The sequence below is a fragment of the Dendropsophus ebraccatus genome, chromosome 4, assembly GCF_027789765.1.
Source record: "Dendropsophus ebraccatus isolate aDenEbr1 chromosome 4, aDenEbr1.pat, whole genome shotgun sequence".
NCBI classification, from domain to species: Eukaryota; Metazoa; Chordata; class Amphibia; order Anura; family Hylidae; genus Dendropsophus; species Dendropsophus ebraccatus.
In genome coordinates, this window is record NC_091457.1 from 169,499,172 (window position 1) to 169,518,955 (window position 19,784).

A 19,784-nucleotide genomic window follows, 5' to 3' on the forward strand; every position below is an offset into this window, starting at 1 on the left:
AGCGCTCAGTATTCACCATTTGCACCGTTGCTCTGTGACTTCTGTTGCGGTGACGGATCACACAGATGTCGGGAGGATGAATAGTCGGCAATATGAGGCAAAGATAAAGATCAGGTCCCTTCCAGGGTCAGCCTGCCGCCATTGTGCTCCTAATCACCCAGGAGGGATACAGCCGCACACAGCAGCGGGTATGGCGTCCTGCTGACCTTCTATTCCCTGATTATAACCACCAGGATCTCCCCTTATTATCTCCGACCACCCAGCAGCCATGATCCCGGCCCCACACTGACAGGTGCCCCATGGGAGTTCACTGTACCCGGAGCGGGGGGACAGGTTATAAAGCCTCCCCACCATCCTCCCTCCTCTTCCCCTCCCCCGCTGCCCTGCAGGATACGTCATGTCTCCTTCTTCTGTCCTTCAGGCCGGGTCCAATCTTCCTTTCCTCTGAATAGAAAATGCAGATGAGGCCAACCATCCCTGAGACCCCTCTGTACCTCCATCTTGTCTGGATAAACTCCTGCAAACCCGAGCGATTCCACCGGCTCCAAGTGTCTTCTCCATGATCGTGGCTCCAGGTCTCCTGGGGAGGTTTATCCGGCGCCCTCTCATCGCTGTCCTTGTACAAGTCTTGGGTGTTAGATGAATTTGCCCCGGCGGCCCCCTCACTTGTCCTTTATCTACATCACCTGTATAATCCCGACCACCCCCCGATCCGGCCACCTGCAGCCTTCAGCCGTACCCCATGTCTCCATACTCATCTTCTCTCATAAGTCTTGGAATAACCACTTCTTATTCTACAGTTTTCTGCAATGAACTGGATAAAGATGGTTCCTGAGACAAACTCTGCTAATGGGTTCAGCTCAGGGCGTTCATGCCGAGAAATAGAGAAGAGGAAGATGCTGAAACAATGGAGGTCAGCGCCGCGGCTGACATCTACCGCATAATTAGGCGTCAGTCACAGCAAACGTATGAGCGGCTGTGTCCTCAGTATAAGGCGACTAACACAGCCATCCCTGTATGCTGTGTTACCTGCAGAGAACCTCAACCATACGGGGGGTACAGGCCATTTCCTGTAATAGTGTAATATATTTACTATAAAGACTTCTATCAGACCCCAGAGCCTGGACCCCGTAGACCTGCACTGTCACCCCGAAAGCCTACCCCATAGCCCTGTAATGTGACCCCCAGAGCCTGGTCCCCATAGCCTTGAGATGTTTCCCCGAGGTCCAGAACCCATAGCCCTGTTATGTGTTACCAATGCGTGGACCCCATAGCCCTTGTGATGTGACCCCCAGAGCCTGGACCCCATAGCCCCGTAATGTGACCCCCAGAGCCTGGACCCCATAGCCCTGTAATGTGACCCCCAGAGCCTGGACCCCATAGCCCTGTAATGTGACCCCCAGAGCCTTGACCCCATAGCCCTGTAATGTGACCCCCAGAGCCATGACCCCATAGCCCTGTAATGTGACTCCCAGAGCCTTGACCCAATAGCCCTGTAATGTGACCCCCAGAGCCTGGTCCCCATAGCCCTGTAATGTGATCCCCAGAGCCTGGTCCCCATACCCCCGTAATGTGACCCCCAGAGCCTGGACCCCATACCCCTGTAATGTGACCCTCAGAGCCTGGTCCCCATAGCCCTGTAATGTGACCCCCAGAGCCTGGTCCCCATAGCCCTGTAATGTGATCCCCAGAGCCTGGTCCCCATACCCCCGTAATGTGACCCCCAGAGCCTGGACCCCATACCCCTGTAATGTGACCCCCAGAGCCTGGTCCCCATAGCCCTGTAATGTGACCCCCAGAGCCTGGTCCCCATAGCCCTGTAATGTGACCCCCAGAGCTTGGAACCCATAGCCTTGAGATGTTTCCCCGAGGTCCAGAACCCATAGCCCTGTTATGTGTTACCAATGCGTGGACCCCATAGCCCTTGTGATGTGCACACGTGGCATTGGTGGGGGCTTCCTCTGTTATCGGACCCCCATTGTACATGATAGGAGCTCAGTCCTTGTGATGTGCACACCTGGCATTGGTGGGGGCTTCCTCTGTTATCGGACCCCCATTGTACATGATAGGAGCTCAGTCTCTGTGATGGGCTCGCCTGGCATCGATGGGGGCATCCTCTGTTATCGGATTACCATTGTACATGATAGGAGCTCAGTCTCTGTGATGGGCTCGCCTGGCATCGATGGGGGCGTCCTCTGTTATCGGATTACCATTGTACATGATAGGAGCTCAGTCCATGTGTATCAGATACCTGCACGATGGTACATGGGGCAGTATGGCTTGATCAATTCATACACAAAATTCTGATGTGTTTTTTATTTAGCCTAGGGGCACTAGTATCAGCCATAGGTGTGAGGTGCAGCGCTCCTTTTCTTCCCTGAACCGCTTGTGATGGGCTCGCCTGGCATCGATGGGGGCGTCCTCTGTTATCGGATTACCATTGTACATGATAGGAGCTCAGTCTCTGTGATGGGCTCGCCTGGCATCGATGGGGGCATCCTCTGTTATCGGATTACCATTGTTCATGATAGGAGCTCAGTCTTTGTGATGGGCTCACCTGGCATCAGTGGGGGCTTCCTCTGTTATCGGACCCCCATTATACATGATAGGAGCTCAGTCCTTGTGATGGGCTTGCCTGGTATAGGTGGGGGCTTCCTCTGTTATCGGATTACCATTGTACATGATAGGAGCTCAGTCCTTGTGATGGGCTCGCCTGGCATCGATGGGGGCGTCCTCTGTTATCGGATTACCATTGTACATGATAGGAGCTCAGTCTTTGTGATGAGCTCACCTGGCATCAATGGGGGCGTCCTCTGTTATCGGATTACCATTGTTCATGATAGGAGCTCAGTCTTTGTGATGGGCTCACCTGGCATCAGTGGGGGCTTCCTCTGTTATCGGACCCCCGTTGTACATGATAGGAGCTCAGTCCTTGTGATGGGCTTGCCTGGTATCGGTGGGGGCTTCCTCTGTTATCGGACCCCCATTGTACATGATAGGAGCTCAGTCCTTGTGATGGGCTTGCCTGGTATAGGTGGGGGCTTCCTCTGTTATCGGATTACCATTGTACATGATAGGAGCTCAGTCCTTGTTATGGGCTCGCCTGGCATCGATGGGGGCGTCCTCTGTTATCGGATTACCATTGTACATGATAGGAGCTCAGTCTCTGTGATGGGCTCGCCTGGCATCGATGGGGGCGTCCTCTGTTATCGGATTACCATTGTACATGATAGGAGCTCAGTCCATGTGTATCAGATACCTGCACGATGGTACATGGGGCAGTATGGCTTGATCAATTCATACACAAAATTCTGATGTGTTTTTTATTTAGCCTAGGGGCACTAGTATCAGCCATAGGTGTGAGGTGCAGCGCTCCTTTTCTTCCCTGAACCGCTTGTGATGGGCTCGCCTGGCATCGATGGGGGCGTCCTCTGTTATCGGATTACCATTGTACATGATAGGAGCTCAGTCTCTGTGATGGGCTCGCCTGGCATCGATGGGGGCATCCTCTGTTATCGGATTACCATTGTTCATGATAGGAGCTCAGTCTTTGTGATGGGCTCACCTGGCATCAGTGGGGGCTTCCTCTGTTATCGGACCCCCATTGTACATGATAGGAGCTCAGTCCTTGTGATGGGCTTGCCTGGTATAGGTGGGGGCTTCCTCTGTTATCGGATTACCATTGTACATGATAGGAGCTCAGTCCTTGTGATGGGCTCGCCTGGCATCGATGGGGGCGTCCTCTGTTATCGGATTACCATTGTACATGATAGGAGCTCAGTCTTTGTGATGAGCTCACCTGGCATCAATGGGGGCGTCCTCTGTTATCGGATTACCATTGTTCATGATAGGAGCTCAGTCTTTGTGATGGGCTCACCTGGCATCAGTGGGGGCTTCCTCTGTTATCGGACCCCCGTTGTACATGATAGGAGCTCAGTCCTTGTGATGGGCTTGCCTGGTATCGGTGGGGGCTTCCTCTGTTATCGGACCCCCATTGTACATGATAGGAGCTCAGTCCTTGTGATGGGCTTGCCTGGTATAGGTGGGGGCTTCCTCTGTTATCGGATTACCATTGTACATGATAGGAGCTCAGTCCTTGTTATGGGCTCGCCTGGCATCGATGGGGGCGTCCTCTGTTATCGGATTACCATTGTACATGATAGGAGCTCAGTCCTTGTGATGGGCTCGCCTGGCATCGATGGGGGCGTCCTCTGTTATCGGATTACCATTGTACATGATAGGAGCTCAGTCCTTGTGATGGGCTCGCCTGGCATCGATGGGGGCGTCCTCTGTTATCGGATTACCATTGTACATGATAGGAGCTCAGTCCTTGTGATGGGCTCGCCTGGCATCGATGGGGGCATCCTCTGTTATCGGATTACCATTGTACATGATAGGAGCTCAGTCTTTGTGATGGGCTCACCTGGCATGGTGGGGGAGTATTAGAGCTCATCTGCTAACAAGGTATTGTTATTATTTAGTGAAGCTTCCAGTATCCTGCGCTCCGGATGCCGGATCACCACACATTGCGCGTAAAATCTCAGATAGTATTAAAATCTGTGCGCTCCGTAATAACCCCTGAAAACTCAACGTGAAAAAGGCAATCCCGAGACCTCAGTGTTTGCTGGAGGGGGCACTTGCGATTTTTTCTTTGTATCTATTACAGTGATGGGCCCGGTACTCGCCCCACGTCACTCCCCTCAAATATATAAGAAGTTCTATGCTCTGGTTTACTCATTTTTATGTCAGACACAAACCTCATCAGCCGTCCTGCCCTTCGGCCGCTCACCTCCGCCTGACCCGGAGACGTGAAGGATTGTTTCATCACCGGACGGACGCCGGCAATCTTTTTACACTACACAGAAAAGACATTGCTTTTTCTGCACCTGGAATGATTTCCGACCAGTAAAGTGATTGTTTCTCTTTATTAATATGGATTGTGGAGTCCTGGGGGCGTAGAATGGTTTTCCGGCTTAAAGGGTTCTATAAGAATGGGGTCACCACTAGAAACTTTGATATGGTAATGAAAGAAGCCATACTCACATACTTACCAGTGTAACTCCTGCTGCTCCCATCATCCACGCATGTTTCCATGGTTACAAGGATGACGGGCGTCTATACTTACCCCACTGCTGCAGCCAATCACTGGCCTTAGATTTCATTAACAAAAGTTAGAAATGTCCCTGTGACTGGGCGGGGGTCTCACTGTTCAGGGTCCCACCAATCAGGAGACACACGTGGTACAGCTGTCTCCGTCCACAGACCCATAGGCTTATAATGGACCGGCCAGGATGGAGATCGCCGCAAAATGCTCCACCACCGGCTTCTCTCGGTTTGTTCTCCTGATAAAAACTTTTAATGTGTCCCTGTGGGATCGGCCATTTATTGGTATAGGGCACAGTTATTGGCTGGGATGTAGGTGTGTGGGTATATGGGAATGTTATCTATGTGGCCATGCAGACAAAAGATGGGTGCAGCGGCACAAACAGCTTCAGTGATTCATTTGGTCCACGGTGATGTAGTCAAAGACAATGGGACTGCTCATGATGGATCGCCAGTTGACTGCCATAATTTATTCCTGGTCCAGTGATGCTTGGACTTTGCTCAGAGCGTCTAGTAATCCTCAAGAGGCCATTTTTTGGCAAATTCTAATCATCTAACAGTCCATAGGGATCCAAACATACAGACAGATGCTTCTGTGCCATGAAGTTCATTAGAGATGAGCGAACCCGAGCAATCTCAATCCAAACCCTGCCGCCTGGGAAGGTGGATCCGGCCATAGGTGCCCATGGTTCCCAGGCAGTCCTCACATCCACCTTCTCCAGGAAGTAGGATTCAAACGCTGACCATTCTGGTTTGTGTGGACTGGAACTTTCTGCAAGTTCTCTCATCACTAAAGTTCACCATTAATAATCCTCAGTGTCGGCACTTTTTGGTCTGTTTGGAATTTTTGAAATATGATGGAAATAAAGAGTTAACGTTCTTATGGATGTCCTGGACGACTGAACCGAGTGTGTATGAGGCGATACATGCAGATCTTGCCAGACTGGGAACCCCGGACAGATATTCCTTTCTATTCATTCAGACAACTTTATGGAACATCAAGAAAAATTGAACAAGTCGATTTGGCTAATATTCTAGGGAAGTGCATAGATAGTGATCTGCTAATCCCCAATGAACCTCCCGATAAGGAAAGCGGGGAAGATGTCACATGACTAGTCAGTGGCGGATTATAATATTGGCGGTTTGGGCGGACAGCCCGGGGCCCAGGGTACATTTAATCCACCACTGTGACCAGTACCCTCTGTGTCTGTTTCTATGTAGTCTCATGGGTACCTGGTACAGGGCCATAGGGCTAAATAAGAATAGCACCCCCCCCCCCCATATTAATATGAGAGGTCTGCATCCTACAAGGGGTTCTTCCATCCCCATTATTCATGGTATATCCACAGGATGAGACGTGTTGCTCCTGGCTTTTACTATTATTGCGCCCTAATGTTGCTGGAATCCATCCATAGCCATCCATGGCCTCTCAGCGTCACTGAAATACAACAGAACAATTACTAGCCCTTTGTTAGTATTTGCTGTACAAGTTTTGACACAAGGACGTGTGCTTTTCCATAGAGATCATGAGCGTGCAATTCAGCTCTCCTTCAGAGGAAGGAAATGATGCCTACAGCGCCCCCTATTGCTGGAAGCCAATCAGTCAGTGACAGCCTAGGACATCCATTGACATCTGGCATTCATACAGAATAGTTATGTGTAACCTATCCATCCCTAGCCTGGACATGTAGGGGCCACATTGTGAGTCTATCAGTCAGCACCCTGACATGGAATAAGGAGCTGCCAGCTACAAACAGAGACGTGGAAACCTTATCATGCCTTAGTGGACATCTTGCTTTATTAGAAGCACATCATAGAGTGCAAACAATGTGTATAGAAGAGCTACCCATCTATTCCCATATACAACTAATGGTTGGAAGACAGGGAGGCTCAGATATTTCCAGGGACTGTATACTGCCGGTCTGTGGGTTACTCAGGGTTCGTATCTTTATACCCAGTCTTGGACTTTAAAAAAATTAATTCAATAGCTACAAGGAGTAGAGGGTTTCCATTGAGACCGTCCCCAGCTCTATCACCTCGCACCAAGCAGAGCAAGGAGTGGGTAACCCCACCGCTCTGACTCCCTGTGTACACCTACATAATGCCCCCCAAGTACTCCAGTGTTATAACTATACTCTACAGGTCCTGACTTTATGGTCGTCTACAGCTTTGTGTCCTGCTTGGCTGATGAAACGTCTGGACCCCGGGCTCTTGTGCACATTGGTCACGGTCAGCCGCCTATCATACAAGGTAGATGGACTGAATCCATCCCATGGTTATAGTCCCCGGCGTTGTCATGGGTCACGTGGTCCCATTTGTTGGGACTGTACATGGTGTTTAAGACCAGCAGGAGACACAAACTTTAGTCTGAGGTTTTACAAGTCTTACTGTTAATGTAAAAAAATGCTGGGAAAAAAGTGTAGTCACTTATTAAATATTTTCAAAGGCGGCATGGGCGCATATCTGATGCATGAGAACGCTTTCTTCATGGCGTCGCTTTCATGTAAGTGCCAGTCTTGAAGGTCCCCTGTGCCGTAATCTTTTGTCTGTAGCAGCGTTTGTGCCAGCACCAGCTGGCCACACATGGGATACACATGACAGCTGCAAAAGCCAAGTGCCAGCTTCCTGAATTGCGTTTAGCTCCACTCTCCGGACCATCGTCTTTTTGTTAATTATTTGACAAGTTTCACGCATGCTTGGCCGTACAACTTCTAAGATTATTTCTAAACAAGCTGTGGATACCTGAGCATGGCTGCCCATCTGGATGCCATCCCTCCGCTCCGAGCTGATTAACAACGGCTCCCGAGGCTCAGCCCTTGCTCCTGCATTCATGCCAGCCTCCCGGTAAGGAAATGTTGGTGGGGAAATGCCAAGATTCATGAGTTTCCCGAAGGTTTTGCTTAGTTAAAATAAAATCTGCTTTAAAGGTGTCACATCACGTATTTGATTTAGCATCTGAACGAGTTCCTACGGCAGAACAGAGGACCTAACACTTCAAGCCATTTTTGGAGGCGTTCTAAGTTCCGCACAGATGCTACAATTACAATGTATCTCACCAGCCATGTAAACCCATTAAAATTAATGAGCAATCAGTTTTTGTAACAGTTTCCTACACTCACACTGAACACCATGTGTATTCCAAGAGTCATTGCGATAAGACGCAGTATCGGAGTCAATAGGAGATGCTGATTACCCGTCACACACCGCTGGCCATGCTACGGGGATGGCAGCTACAGCCCAAGTCGTCTTCTGTTCTACCCCAACAACCACAAAGACGCTTCTGAGGAAAGATACAGCAACTGAAGCGATTGTCCACATGAGCAGGATCCTGAGTACACAAAGTCTTAAAGCTTCACGGAAAATGCCTTGAGAAGTCACTGGTGTAGATCCCCCTGTCTGTTGGAGGAGTAGGGTTCTGCAGCTCATCGCTATTCACTCATTCGCGCACACACATTCAGATGGGTCTATCCTCACCCTTCCCTGAATTTAGTCCAAAATTCCAGTTTCTTTCAGGACGGGCTGTGATTTACATCACAAATCGCAACCACTGACCTAACATTGCGCCATATTTGACACCAATTTCTAGTATAAGTTATGTTGGTCTTAGGGTCTTATGACACGGGGCGATAATCAGGCTCAGGGCCGGGACAAAGGGTAGGCCAGGGTAGGTGATGGCCTAGGGCGCCATCTCTGGTGAATTACAGGGGGTGCAATGTATACTCAAGTAATAATCCCCCCACCTGACCTCACCCATGGCAGCATCCCTTCCCCCGCTCTGCCCCACAGCTGCTGAAGGCTCCAGCCCCGCGGTGACAGGCATCTGCTCTCCTCCTCTCTTCACTTTGGCTCCAGAGCTGAAGAAAATCTTCCAATGTCACATGACCTCCGGAGCCAATCAGGAGAGGGGAGAAGTGCAACTGTAGTGACAGATGCTCCAACCCCGCCCCCTCCCAACAGAGACAGATGAGGAGTATCCTCCGCTCCCAGTGTCCTCTTCCACAGCTACTGCTTTGTGGGTGAGTATATGTATGTATGTGTGTGTGTGTGTGTGTGTGTGTGTGTGTGTGTGTGTGTGTGTGTGTGTGTGTGTTTGTGGCTGAGGTACTCCCAGCATGACTTGTGTGGCAGAGGTAGAACTACAGCTCCCAGCATGCTCATGTGTGGCTGTGATAGAACTACAACTCCACTATCCTAAGCCACCCCCAATGCTCCTCCCCTGGACCAGAGACAGATGAGCAGTATGATCCTCCACTCCACCTCCTCCTCATGGGCAGAGACAGTGTCATCCTCCAGTGGCAACGGCTCCCCGCAGACCAGATATAGCAGCAGTAGTCCGGTCCTGAACCGCTCTAAGGGACAGTGAACTGGCCCCCTGTGTAAAAAGTTTGGGGACCCCTGCTATACACTGTATGGTGGCCGCCAGGAGGCTATACTGTATGTGGGGGCTATAGACTGGGGGGGGGGGGGGGCATTTGCTTTCTCTGCCTTGTCCCGGCCCTGATCAGGTTGATTCAGGCAGATATTGCCCCATGTAATAAAGACAATGATCAGCCGAGGACCTGATCATCCACTGATCATTGTCTTTCAGCAGGTTTAAAAATAATCTGCCGTCACGCATCACTACGTGTAATAGGAGGCGTTCCCTCTCCACGCTCCCCGGTGTCCTTCTGGCTTCTCACCGCAGCCACCTCTGAAGCCAATCACTGGAGAGATGCAGAGATGTGTCAGACGCTTCAGTAACGGCTGTGGGGAACATGCAAGAAGAGCTGCACGGACATCACTAACGATTTATACAACAAGGGCTGCATGATCGTCGAGCCGTGAAGCAGGCTGTGTAAGCTCTTGCACACCTAGAATATTGGGCCCTGTAATACGGCCCTAACAATCACCAACAATCTCCATCATTCATAAATATTAAACAAAATGGCAAAAAGTTACCTTGAACTTTTAAGCGGCAAATATGGGTTACTAATACCCCTCCTCTGTAAATAGAGAGGAATGGTGGCGTCAGGGAGCACGCGTATAAGGATATTGTCTCGGACAATCACCTATCACATAGCCTGCTCTCTGGCAGAGATCCCTGTGATTGTCTCTTGTTGCTGGGAGGAAATGGTGGCACTGGGATCTTATATCAGTAAATGTGGTCTTTCTCAGTGATATGTTGGGGTCCTCATCCATTATACATTACATGGTAGTGCTAAGTCTTTCCAGAGTAGGAGTCTCTTGGCTTTCCATTGTGGCCTCTCTTTTATGTCCATGTATCTTCCTGCACGGCGTTGCCTCTACCTGCTTGGTGTTGCCTCTTCTTGCTTGACGTCGCCTCTACCTGCTCAGTGTCACCTCTTCCCGATCATCGTTGCCTCTTTCCTCTAGGTGTCGCCTCTTCCTGCTCAGTGTTGTTTTTTCCTGCTCAGTGTCGTTTATTTCTCCTCGGTGACACCTCTTCCCTCTTGGTGTTGCCTCTTCCTCCTCGGCGATGCCTCTTCTGCTAGGTGTCACCTTTTCATGGTCGGTGTCACCTTTTCATGGTCGGTGTCACCTTTTCATGGTCGGTGTCGCCTCTTCTTGCTCGCTGTCGCCTCTACCTGCTCAGTGTCACCTCTTCCCGATCATCGTTGCCTCTTTCCTCTAGGTGTCGTTTATTCCTGCTTGGTGTCGCCTCTTCCTGCTCAGTGTTGTTTTTTCCTCCTCGGTGACACCTCTTCCCTCTTGGTGTTGCCTCTTCCTCCTCGGCGATGCCTCTTCTGCTAGGTGTCACCTTTTCATGGTCGGTGTCGCCTCTTCTTGCTCGCTGTCACCTCTTCTTGCTCGCTGTCACCTCTTTCTGCTCTGTGTCACCTTTTCATAGTCGGTGTTGCCTCTTCCTCCTCTGCGTCGCCTCTTCCTGCTCAGTGTGGCCTCTTGCTGCTCGGTGTCACCTTTTCATGGTTGGTTTCGGCTCTTCCTGTTCTGCGTCGCCTTTTCCTGCTCGGTGTGGCCTCTTGATGCTCGGTGTGGCCTCTTCCTTCTCGGCTTCGCCTTTTCCTGCTCGATGTTGCCTCTTCCTCCTCGGTGATGCCTCTTCCTGCTCGGCATCGCCTCTTCCTGCTCGGCGTCGCCTCTTCCTCCTCGTTGTCGCCTCTTCCTCCTCGGTGTCGCCTCTTCCTCCTCGGTGTCTCCTCTTCCTCCTCGGTGTCGCCTCTTCCTCCTCGGTGTCTCCTCTTCCTCCTCGGTGTCGCCTCTTCCTGCTCGGTGTCGCCTCTTTTTCCTCGGTGTCGCCTCTTCCTCCTCGGCGTCTCCTCTTCCTGCTTGACGTTGCCGCTTCCTGCTCGGTGTCGCCTCTTCCTCCTCGGTGACGCCTCTTCCTGCTCGGCATCGCCTCTTCCTGCTCGGCATCGCCTCTTCCTCCTCGGTGTCGCCTCTTCCTCCTCGGTGTCGCCTCTTCCTCCTCGGTGTCACCTGGTTTCTTCCTTGTGTGTAAATTACATTTTTATGCAATTAGATATAAAAAGTCTATCATATTATATAATATTCCAGGCGCACAATGCATCGATGGCTGCAGCTCCATTATTGATTGCTTTTCTTCCCTCCGTTGCTCCATGTTTTCATTAGATTAGACAAATTACTAATTTTTCTTTTCCATTTCTGACCTATTTGAACAGGATCCAGAACTGGTGCGCAACATCTGCCGCTGGGTACGACAAGCTGTCACAATCCCGTTCTTTGCCAAACTGACCCCGAACGTCACAGATGTTGTGCAGATTGCGATGGCGGCGCATGAAGGTGAGGGAGAAATACTAATACAGAGCCTGGAGAAATATCACATGCGGGCAGATAATAGCTGAATAATATACAGAAGTATGGGGGGGATAATAGCTGAATAATATACAGATGTATGGGGGGGGATAGTAGCTGAATAATATACAGATGTATGGGGGGATAATAGCTGAATAATATACAGATGTATGGGGGGGGATAATAGCTGAATAATATACAGATGTATGGGGGGGGATAATAGCTGAATAATATACAGATGTATGGGGGGGGATAATAGCTGAATAATATACAGATGTATGGGGGGGGATAATAGCTGAATAATATACAGATGTATGGGGGGATAATATACAGATGTATGGGGGGGATAATATACAGATGTATAGGGGGATAATAGCTGAATAATATACAGATGTATGGGGGGATAATAGCTGAATAATATACAGATGTATGGGGGGGGGGGTTAATAGCTGAATAATATACAGATGTATGGGGGGGATAATATACAGATGTATGGGGGGGGGGGGTTAATAGCTGAATAATATACAGATGTATGGGGGGGGATAATATACAGATGTATGGGGGGGGGGTTAATAGCTGAATAATATACAGATGTATGGGGGGATAATATACAGATGTATGGGGGGGGGATAATATACAGATGTATGGGGGGATAATAGCTGAATAATATACAGATGTATGGGGGGATAATATACAGATGTATGGGGGGGATAATATACAGATGTATAGGGGGATAATAGCTGAATAATATACAGATGTATGGGGGGATAATATACAGATGTATAGGGGGATAATAGCTGAATAATATACAGATGTATGGGGGGATAATAGCTGAATAATATACAGATGTATGGGGGGATAATAGCTGAATAATATACAGATGTATGGGGGGATAATAGCTGAATAATATACAGATGTATGGGGGGGTAATAGCTGAATAATATACAGATGTATGGGGGGGATAATATACAGATGTATAGGGGGATAATAGCTGAATAATATACAGATGTATGGGGGGATAATAGCTGAATAATATACAGATGTATGGGGGGATAATAGCTGAATAATATACAGATGTATGGGGGGGTAATAGCTGAATAATATACAGATGTATGGGGGGGGGATAATAGCTGAATAATATACAGATGTATGGGGGGATAATAGCTGAATAATATACAGATGTATGGGGGGGTAATAGCTGAATAATATACAGATGTATGGGGGGGATAATATACAGATGTATAGGGGGATAATAGCTGAATAATATACAGATGTATGGGGGGATAATAGCTGAATAATATACAGATGTATGGTGGGATAATAGCTGAATAATATACAGATGTATGGGGGGGTAATAGCTGAATAATATACAGATGTATGGGGGGATAATAGCTGAATAATATACAGATGTATGGGGGGATAATAGCTGAATAATATACAGATGTATGGGGGGGTAATAGCTGAATAATATACAGATGTATGGGGGGATAATAGCTGAATAATATACAGATGTATGGGGGGGTAATAGCTGAATAATATACAGATGTATGGGGGATAATAGCTGAATAATATACAGATGTATGGGGGGGTAATAGCTGAATAATATACAGATGTATGGGGGGGTAATAGCTGAATAATATACAGATGTATGGGGGGGGATAATAGCTGAATAATATACAGATGTATGGGGGGATAATAGCTGAATAATATACAGATGTATGGGGGGGGATAATAGCTGAATAATATACAGATGTATGGGGGGGGATAATATACAGATGTATAGGGGGATAATAGCTGAATAATATACAGATGTATGGGGGGGATAATATACAGATGTATGGGGGGATAATAGCTGAATAATATACAGATGTATGGGGGGGATAATAGCTGAATAATATACAGATGTATGGGGAGGATAATAGCTGAATAATATACAGATGTATGGGGGGGGGATAATAGCTGAATAATATACAGATGTATGGGGGGGGATAATATACAGATGTATGGGGGGGATAATAGCTGAATAATATACAGATGTATGGGGGGGGGTAATAGCTGAATAGTATACAGATGTATGGGGGGGGATAATAGCTGAATAATATACAGATGTATGGGGGGGATAATAGCTGAATAATATACAGATGTATGGGGGGGTAATAGCTGAATAGTATACAGATGTATGGGGGGGATAATATACAGATGTATGGGGGGATAATAGCTGAATAGTATACAGATGTATGGGGGGGATAATATACAGATGTATGGGGGGATAATAGCTGAATAATATACAGATGTATGGGGGATAATAGCTGAATAATATACAGATGTATGGGGGGGATAATAGCTGAATAATATACAGATGTATGGTGGGGATAATAGCTGAATAATATACAGATGTATGGGGGGGATAATATACAGATGTATGGGGGGGATAATAGCTGAATAATATACAGATGTATGGGGGGGGGATAATATACAGATGTATGGGGGGGATAATAGCTGAATAATATACAGATGTATGGGGGGGGGGTAATAGCTGAATAGTATACAGATGTATGGGGGGGGATAATAGCTGAATAATATACAGATGTATGGGGGGGATAATAGCTGAATAATATACAGATGTATGGGGGGGATAATAGCTGAATAATATACAGATGTATGGGGGGGTAATAGCTGAATAGTATACAGATGTATGGGGGGGATAATATACAGATGTATGGGGGGATAATAGCTGAATAGTATACAGATGTATGGGGGGGATAATATACAGATGTATGGGGGGATAATAGCTGAATAATATACAGATGTATGGGGGGGATAATATACAGATGTATGGGGGGTGATAATAGCTGAATAATATACAGATGTATGGGGGGATAATATACAGATGTATGGGGGGGATAATAGCTGAATAATATACAGATGTATGGGGGGGATAATAGCTGAATAATATACAGATGTATGGGGGGGATAATATACAGATGGTATGGGGGGGATAATATACAGATGTATGGGGGGGATAATAGCTGAATAATATACAGATGTATGGGGGGAATAATATAACAGATGTATGGGGGGGATAATATACAGATGTATGGGGGGGATAATAGCTGAATAATATACAGATGTATGGGGGGGGGGATAATAGCTGAATAATATACAGGTGTATGGGGGGGGATAATAGCTGAATAATATACAGATGTATGGGGGGGGGATAATAGCTGAATAATATACAGATGTATGGGGGGGATAATATACAGATGTATGGGGGGGATAATAGCTGAATAATATACAGATGTATGGGGGGGATAATATACAGATGTATGGGGGGGATAATAGCTGAATAATATACAGATGTATGGGGGGGATAATAGCTGAATAATATACAGATGTATGGGGGGGATAATAGCTGAATAATATACAGATGTATGGGGGGGATAATAGCTGAATAATATACAGATGTATGGGGGGGGGATAATATACAGATGTATGGGGGGGGATAATATACAGATGTATGGGGGGGATAATAGCTGAATAATATACAGATGTATGGGGGGATAATATACAGATGTATGGGGGGGGGGATAATATACAGATGTATGGGGGGGATAGTAGCTGAATAATATACAGATGTATGGGAGGGATAGTAGCTGAATAATATACGGATGTATGGGGGGATAATAGCTGAATAATATACAGATGTATGGGGGGGGTAATAGCTGAATAATATACAGATGTATGGGGGGATAATATACAGATGTATGGGGGGGGGATAATATACAGATGTATGGGGGGATAATAGCTGAATAATATACAGATGTATGGGGGGATAATATACAGATGTATAGGGGGATAATAGCTGAATAATATACAGATGTATGGGGGGATAATATACAGATGTATGGGGGGGATAATATACAGATGTATGGGGGGGATAATATACAGATGTATGGGGGGGATATAGCTGAATAATATACAGATGTATGGGGGGATAATATACAGATGTATGGGGGGGATAATATACAGATGTATGGGGGGGATAATATACAGATGTATGGGGGGATAATATACAGATGTATGGGGGGGATAATAGCTGAATAATATACAGATGTATGGGGGGGGGACAATAGCTGAATAATATACAGATATATGGGGGGGGATAATAGCTGAATAATATACAGATGTATGGGGGGGATAATAGCTGAATAATATACAGATGTATGGGGGGGGGATAATAGCTGAATAATATACAGATGTATGGGGGGGATAATAGCTGAATAATATACAGATGTATGGGGGGGATAATAGCTGAATAATATACAGATGTATGGGGGGGGATAATATACAGATGTATGGGGGGGATAATAGCTGAATAATATACAGATGTATGGGGGGGATAATATACAGATGTATGTGGGGGATAATATACAGATGTATGGGGGGGATAATAGCTGAATAATATACAGATGTATGGGGGGGATAATATACAGATGTATGGGGGGGATAATATACAGATGTATGGGGGGATAATAGCTGAATAATATACAGATGTATGGGGGGGGATAATATACAGATGTATGGGGGGATAATATACAGATGTATGGGGGGGATAATAGCTGAATAATATACAGATGTATGGGGGGTGGTAATAACTGAATAATATACAGATGTATGGGGGGGGATAATAGCTGAATATTATACAGATGTATTGGGGGATAATAGTGAATAATATAAGCTGATGGGGGGATAATATACAGATGTATGGGGGGGGATAATATACAGATGTATGGGGGGGGATAATAGCTGAATAATATACAGATGTATGGGGGGGGGGATAATATACAGATGTATGGGGTGATAATAGCTGAATAATATACAGATGTATGGGGGGATAATATACAGATGTATGGGGGGGATAATAGCTGAATAATATACAGATGTATGGGGGGGGATAATATACAGATGTATGGGGGGATAATAACTGAATAATATACAGATGTATGGGGGGATAATAGCTGAATAATATACAGATGTATGGGGGGGATAATATACAGATGTATGGGGGGGATAATAGCTGAATAATATACAGATGTATGGGGGGGATAATATACAGATGTATGGGGGGATAATATACAGATGTATGGGGGGATAATATACAGATGTATGGGGGGGGATAATATACAGATGTATGGGGGGGATAATATACAGATGTATGGGGGGATAATAGCTGAATAATATACAGATGTATGGGGGGGATAATATACAGATGTATGGGGGGGATAATAGCTGAATAATATACAGATGTATGGGGGGGATAATATACAGATGTATGGGGGGATAATATACAGAGATGATGGGGGATAATATACAGATGTATGGGGGGGATAATATACAGATTATGGGGGGGATAATATACAGATGTATGGGGGGATATATACAGATGTATGGGGGGGGGGGGGGATAATATACAGATGTATGGGGGGATATAGCTGATAATAAGACAGATGTATGGGGGGATAATAGCTGAATAATATACAGATGTATGGGGGGGGATAATAGCTGAATAATATACAGATGTATGGGGGGGGATAATAGCTGAATAATATACAGATGTATGGGGGGGATAATAGCTGAATAATATACAGATGTATGGGGGGGGATAATATACAGATGTATGGGGGGATAATATACAGATGTATGGGGGGGATAATATACAGATGTATGGGGGGATAATATACAGATGTATGGGGGGATAATAGCTGAATAATATACAGATGTATGGGGGGGATAATATACAGATGTATGGGGGGGGATAATATACAGATGTATGGGGGGATAATAGCTGAATAATATACAGATGTATGGGGGGGATAATATACAGATGTATGGGGGGATAATATACAGATGTATGGGGGGGATAATAGCTGAATAATATACAGATGTATGGGGGGTGGTAATAACTGAATAATATACAGATGTATGGGGGGGGGATAATAGCTGAATATTATACAGATGTATTGGGGGGATAATAGCTGAATAATATACAGATGTATGGGGGGGATAATATACAGATGTATGGGGGGGGGGATAATATACAGATGTATGGGGGGGGATAATAGCTGAATATATACAGATGTATGGGGGGGGGGGATTAATATACAGATGTATGGGGTGATAATAGCTGAATAATATACAGATGTATGGGGGGATAATATACAGATGTATGGGGGGGATAATAGCTGAATAATATACAGATGTATGGGGGGGGATAATATACAGATGTATGGGGGGATAATAACTGAATAATATACAGATGTATGGGGGGATAATAGCTGAATAATATACAGATGTATGGGGGGATAATATACAGATGTATGGGGGGGATAATATACAGATGTATGGGGGGGGATAATATACAGATTGTATGGGGGGGGATAATATACAGATGTATGGGGGGAGTAATATACAGATGTATGGGGGGGGGATAAATATACAGATGTATGGGGGGATATAGCTGAATAATTACAGATGTATGGGGGGGATAATAGCTGAATAATATACAGATGTATGGGGGGGATAATATACAGATGTATGGGGGGGGATAATAGCTGAATAATATACAGATGTATGGGGGGGATAATATACATATGTATTGGGGGGGATAATATACAGATGTATGGGGGGGGATAATAGCTGAATAATATACAGATGTATGGGGGGGGATAATATACAGATGTATGGGGGGGATAATAACTGAATAATATACAGATGTATGGGGGGATAATAGCTGAATAATATACAGATGTATGGGGGGGATAATATACAGATGTATGGGGGGGATAATAGCTGAATAATATACAGATGTATGGGGGGGTAATAGCTGAATAGTATACAGATGTATGGGGGGGGATAATAGCTGAATAATATACAGATGTATGGGGGATAATAGCTGAATAATATACAGATGTATGGGGGGATAATATACAGATGTATGGGGGGGATAATATACAGATGTATGGGGGGATAATAGCTGAATAGTATACAGATGTATGGGGGGGGGGATAATAGCTGAATAATATACAGATGTATGGGGGGGGATAATATACAGATGTATGGGGGGATAATATACAGATGTATGGGGGGGGATAATATACAGATGTATGGGGGGGATAATATACAGATGTATGGGGGGATAATAGGCTGAATATATAGCAGATGTATGGGGGGGGGGATAATAGCTGAATAATATACAGATGTATGGGGGGATAATAGCTGAATAATATACAGATGTATGGGGGGATAATATACAGATGTATGGGGGGGATAATAGCTGAATAATATACAGATGTATGGGGGGGATAATAGCTGAATAATATACAGATGTATGGGGGGGATAATATACAGATGTATGGGGGGGATAATAGCTGAATAATATACAGATGTATGGGGGGGATAATATACAGATTTATGGGGGGGATAATAGCTTAATAATATACAGATGTATGGGGGGGATAATATACAGATGTATGGGGGGGGATAATAGCTGAATAATATACAGATGTATGGGGAGGATAATAGCTGAATAATATACAGATGTATGGGGGGGATAATATACAGATGTATGGGGGGGGATAATAGCTGAATAATATACAGATGTATGGGGGGGATAATATACAGATGTATGGGGGGGATAATATACAGATGTATGGGGGGGATAATATACAGATGTATGGGGTGGGGGGATAAATAGCTGAATAATATACAGATGTATGGGGGGATAATAGCTGAATAATATACAGATGTATGGGGGGATAATAGCTGAATAATATACAGATGTAATGGGGAGGATAATAGCTGAATAATATACAGATGTATGGGGGGGATAATATACAGATGTATGGGGG

The 19,784-nt window shown here is 46.0% G+C and overlaps 1 protein-coding gene across 6 annotated transcripts in view; it reads left to right on the forward strand.

The window, feature by feature from the left end:
• The window catches only part of DPYD (dihydropyrimidine dehydrogenase), an 850,395-nt gene that overhangs the window by 560,496 nt on the left and 270,115 nt on the right, over positions 1-19,784 (forward strand). For all 6 annotated transcript variants that reach the window (XR_011362703.1, XR_011362702.1, XM_069967717.1 and 3 more), the window contains one exon: positions 11,745-11,865. Coding sequence is in view for 4 of the 6 variants with exons in the window: in XM_069967717.1 (XP_069823818.1) it covers positions 11,745-11,865 (121 nt within the window). In the remaining 2 variants the exon portion in view is untranslated. The remainder of the gene's footprint in view (positions 1-11,744; positions 11,866-19,784) is intronic.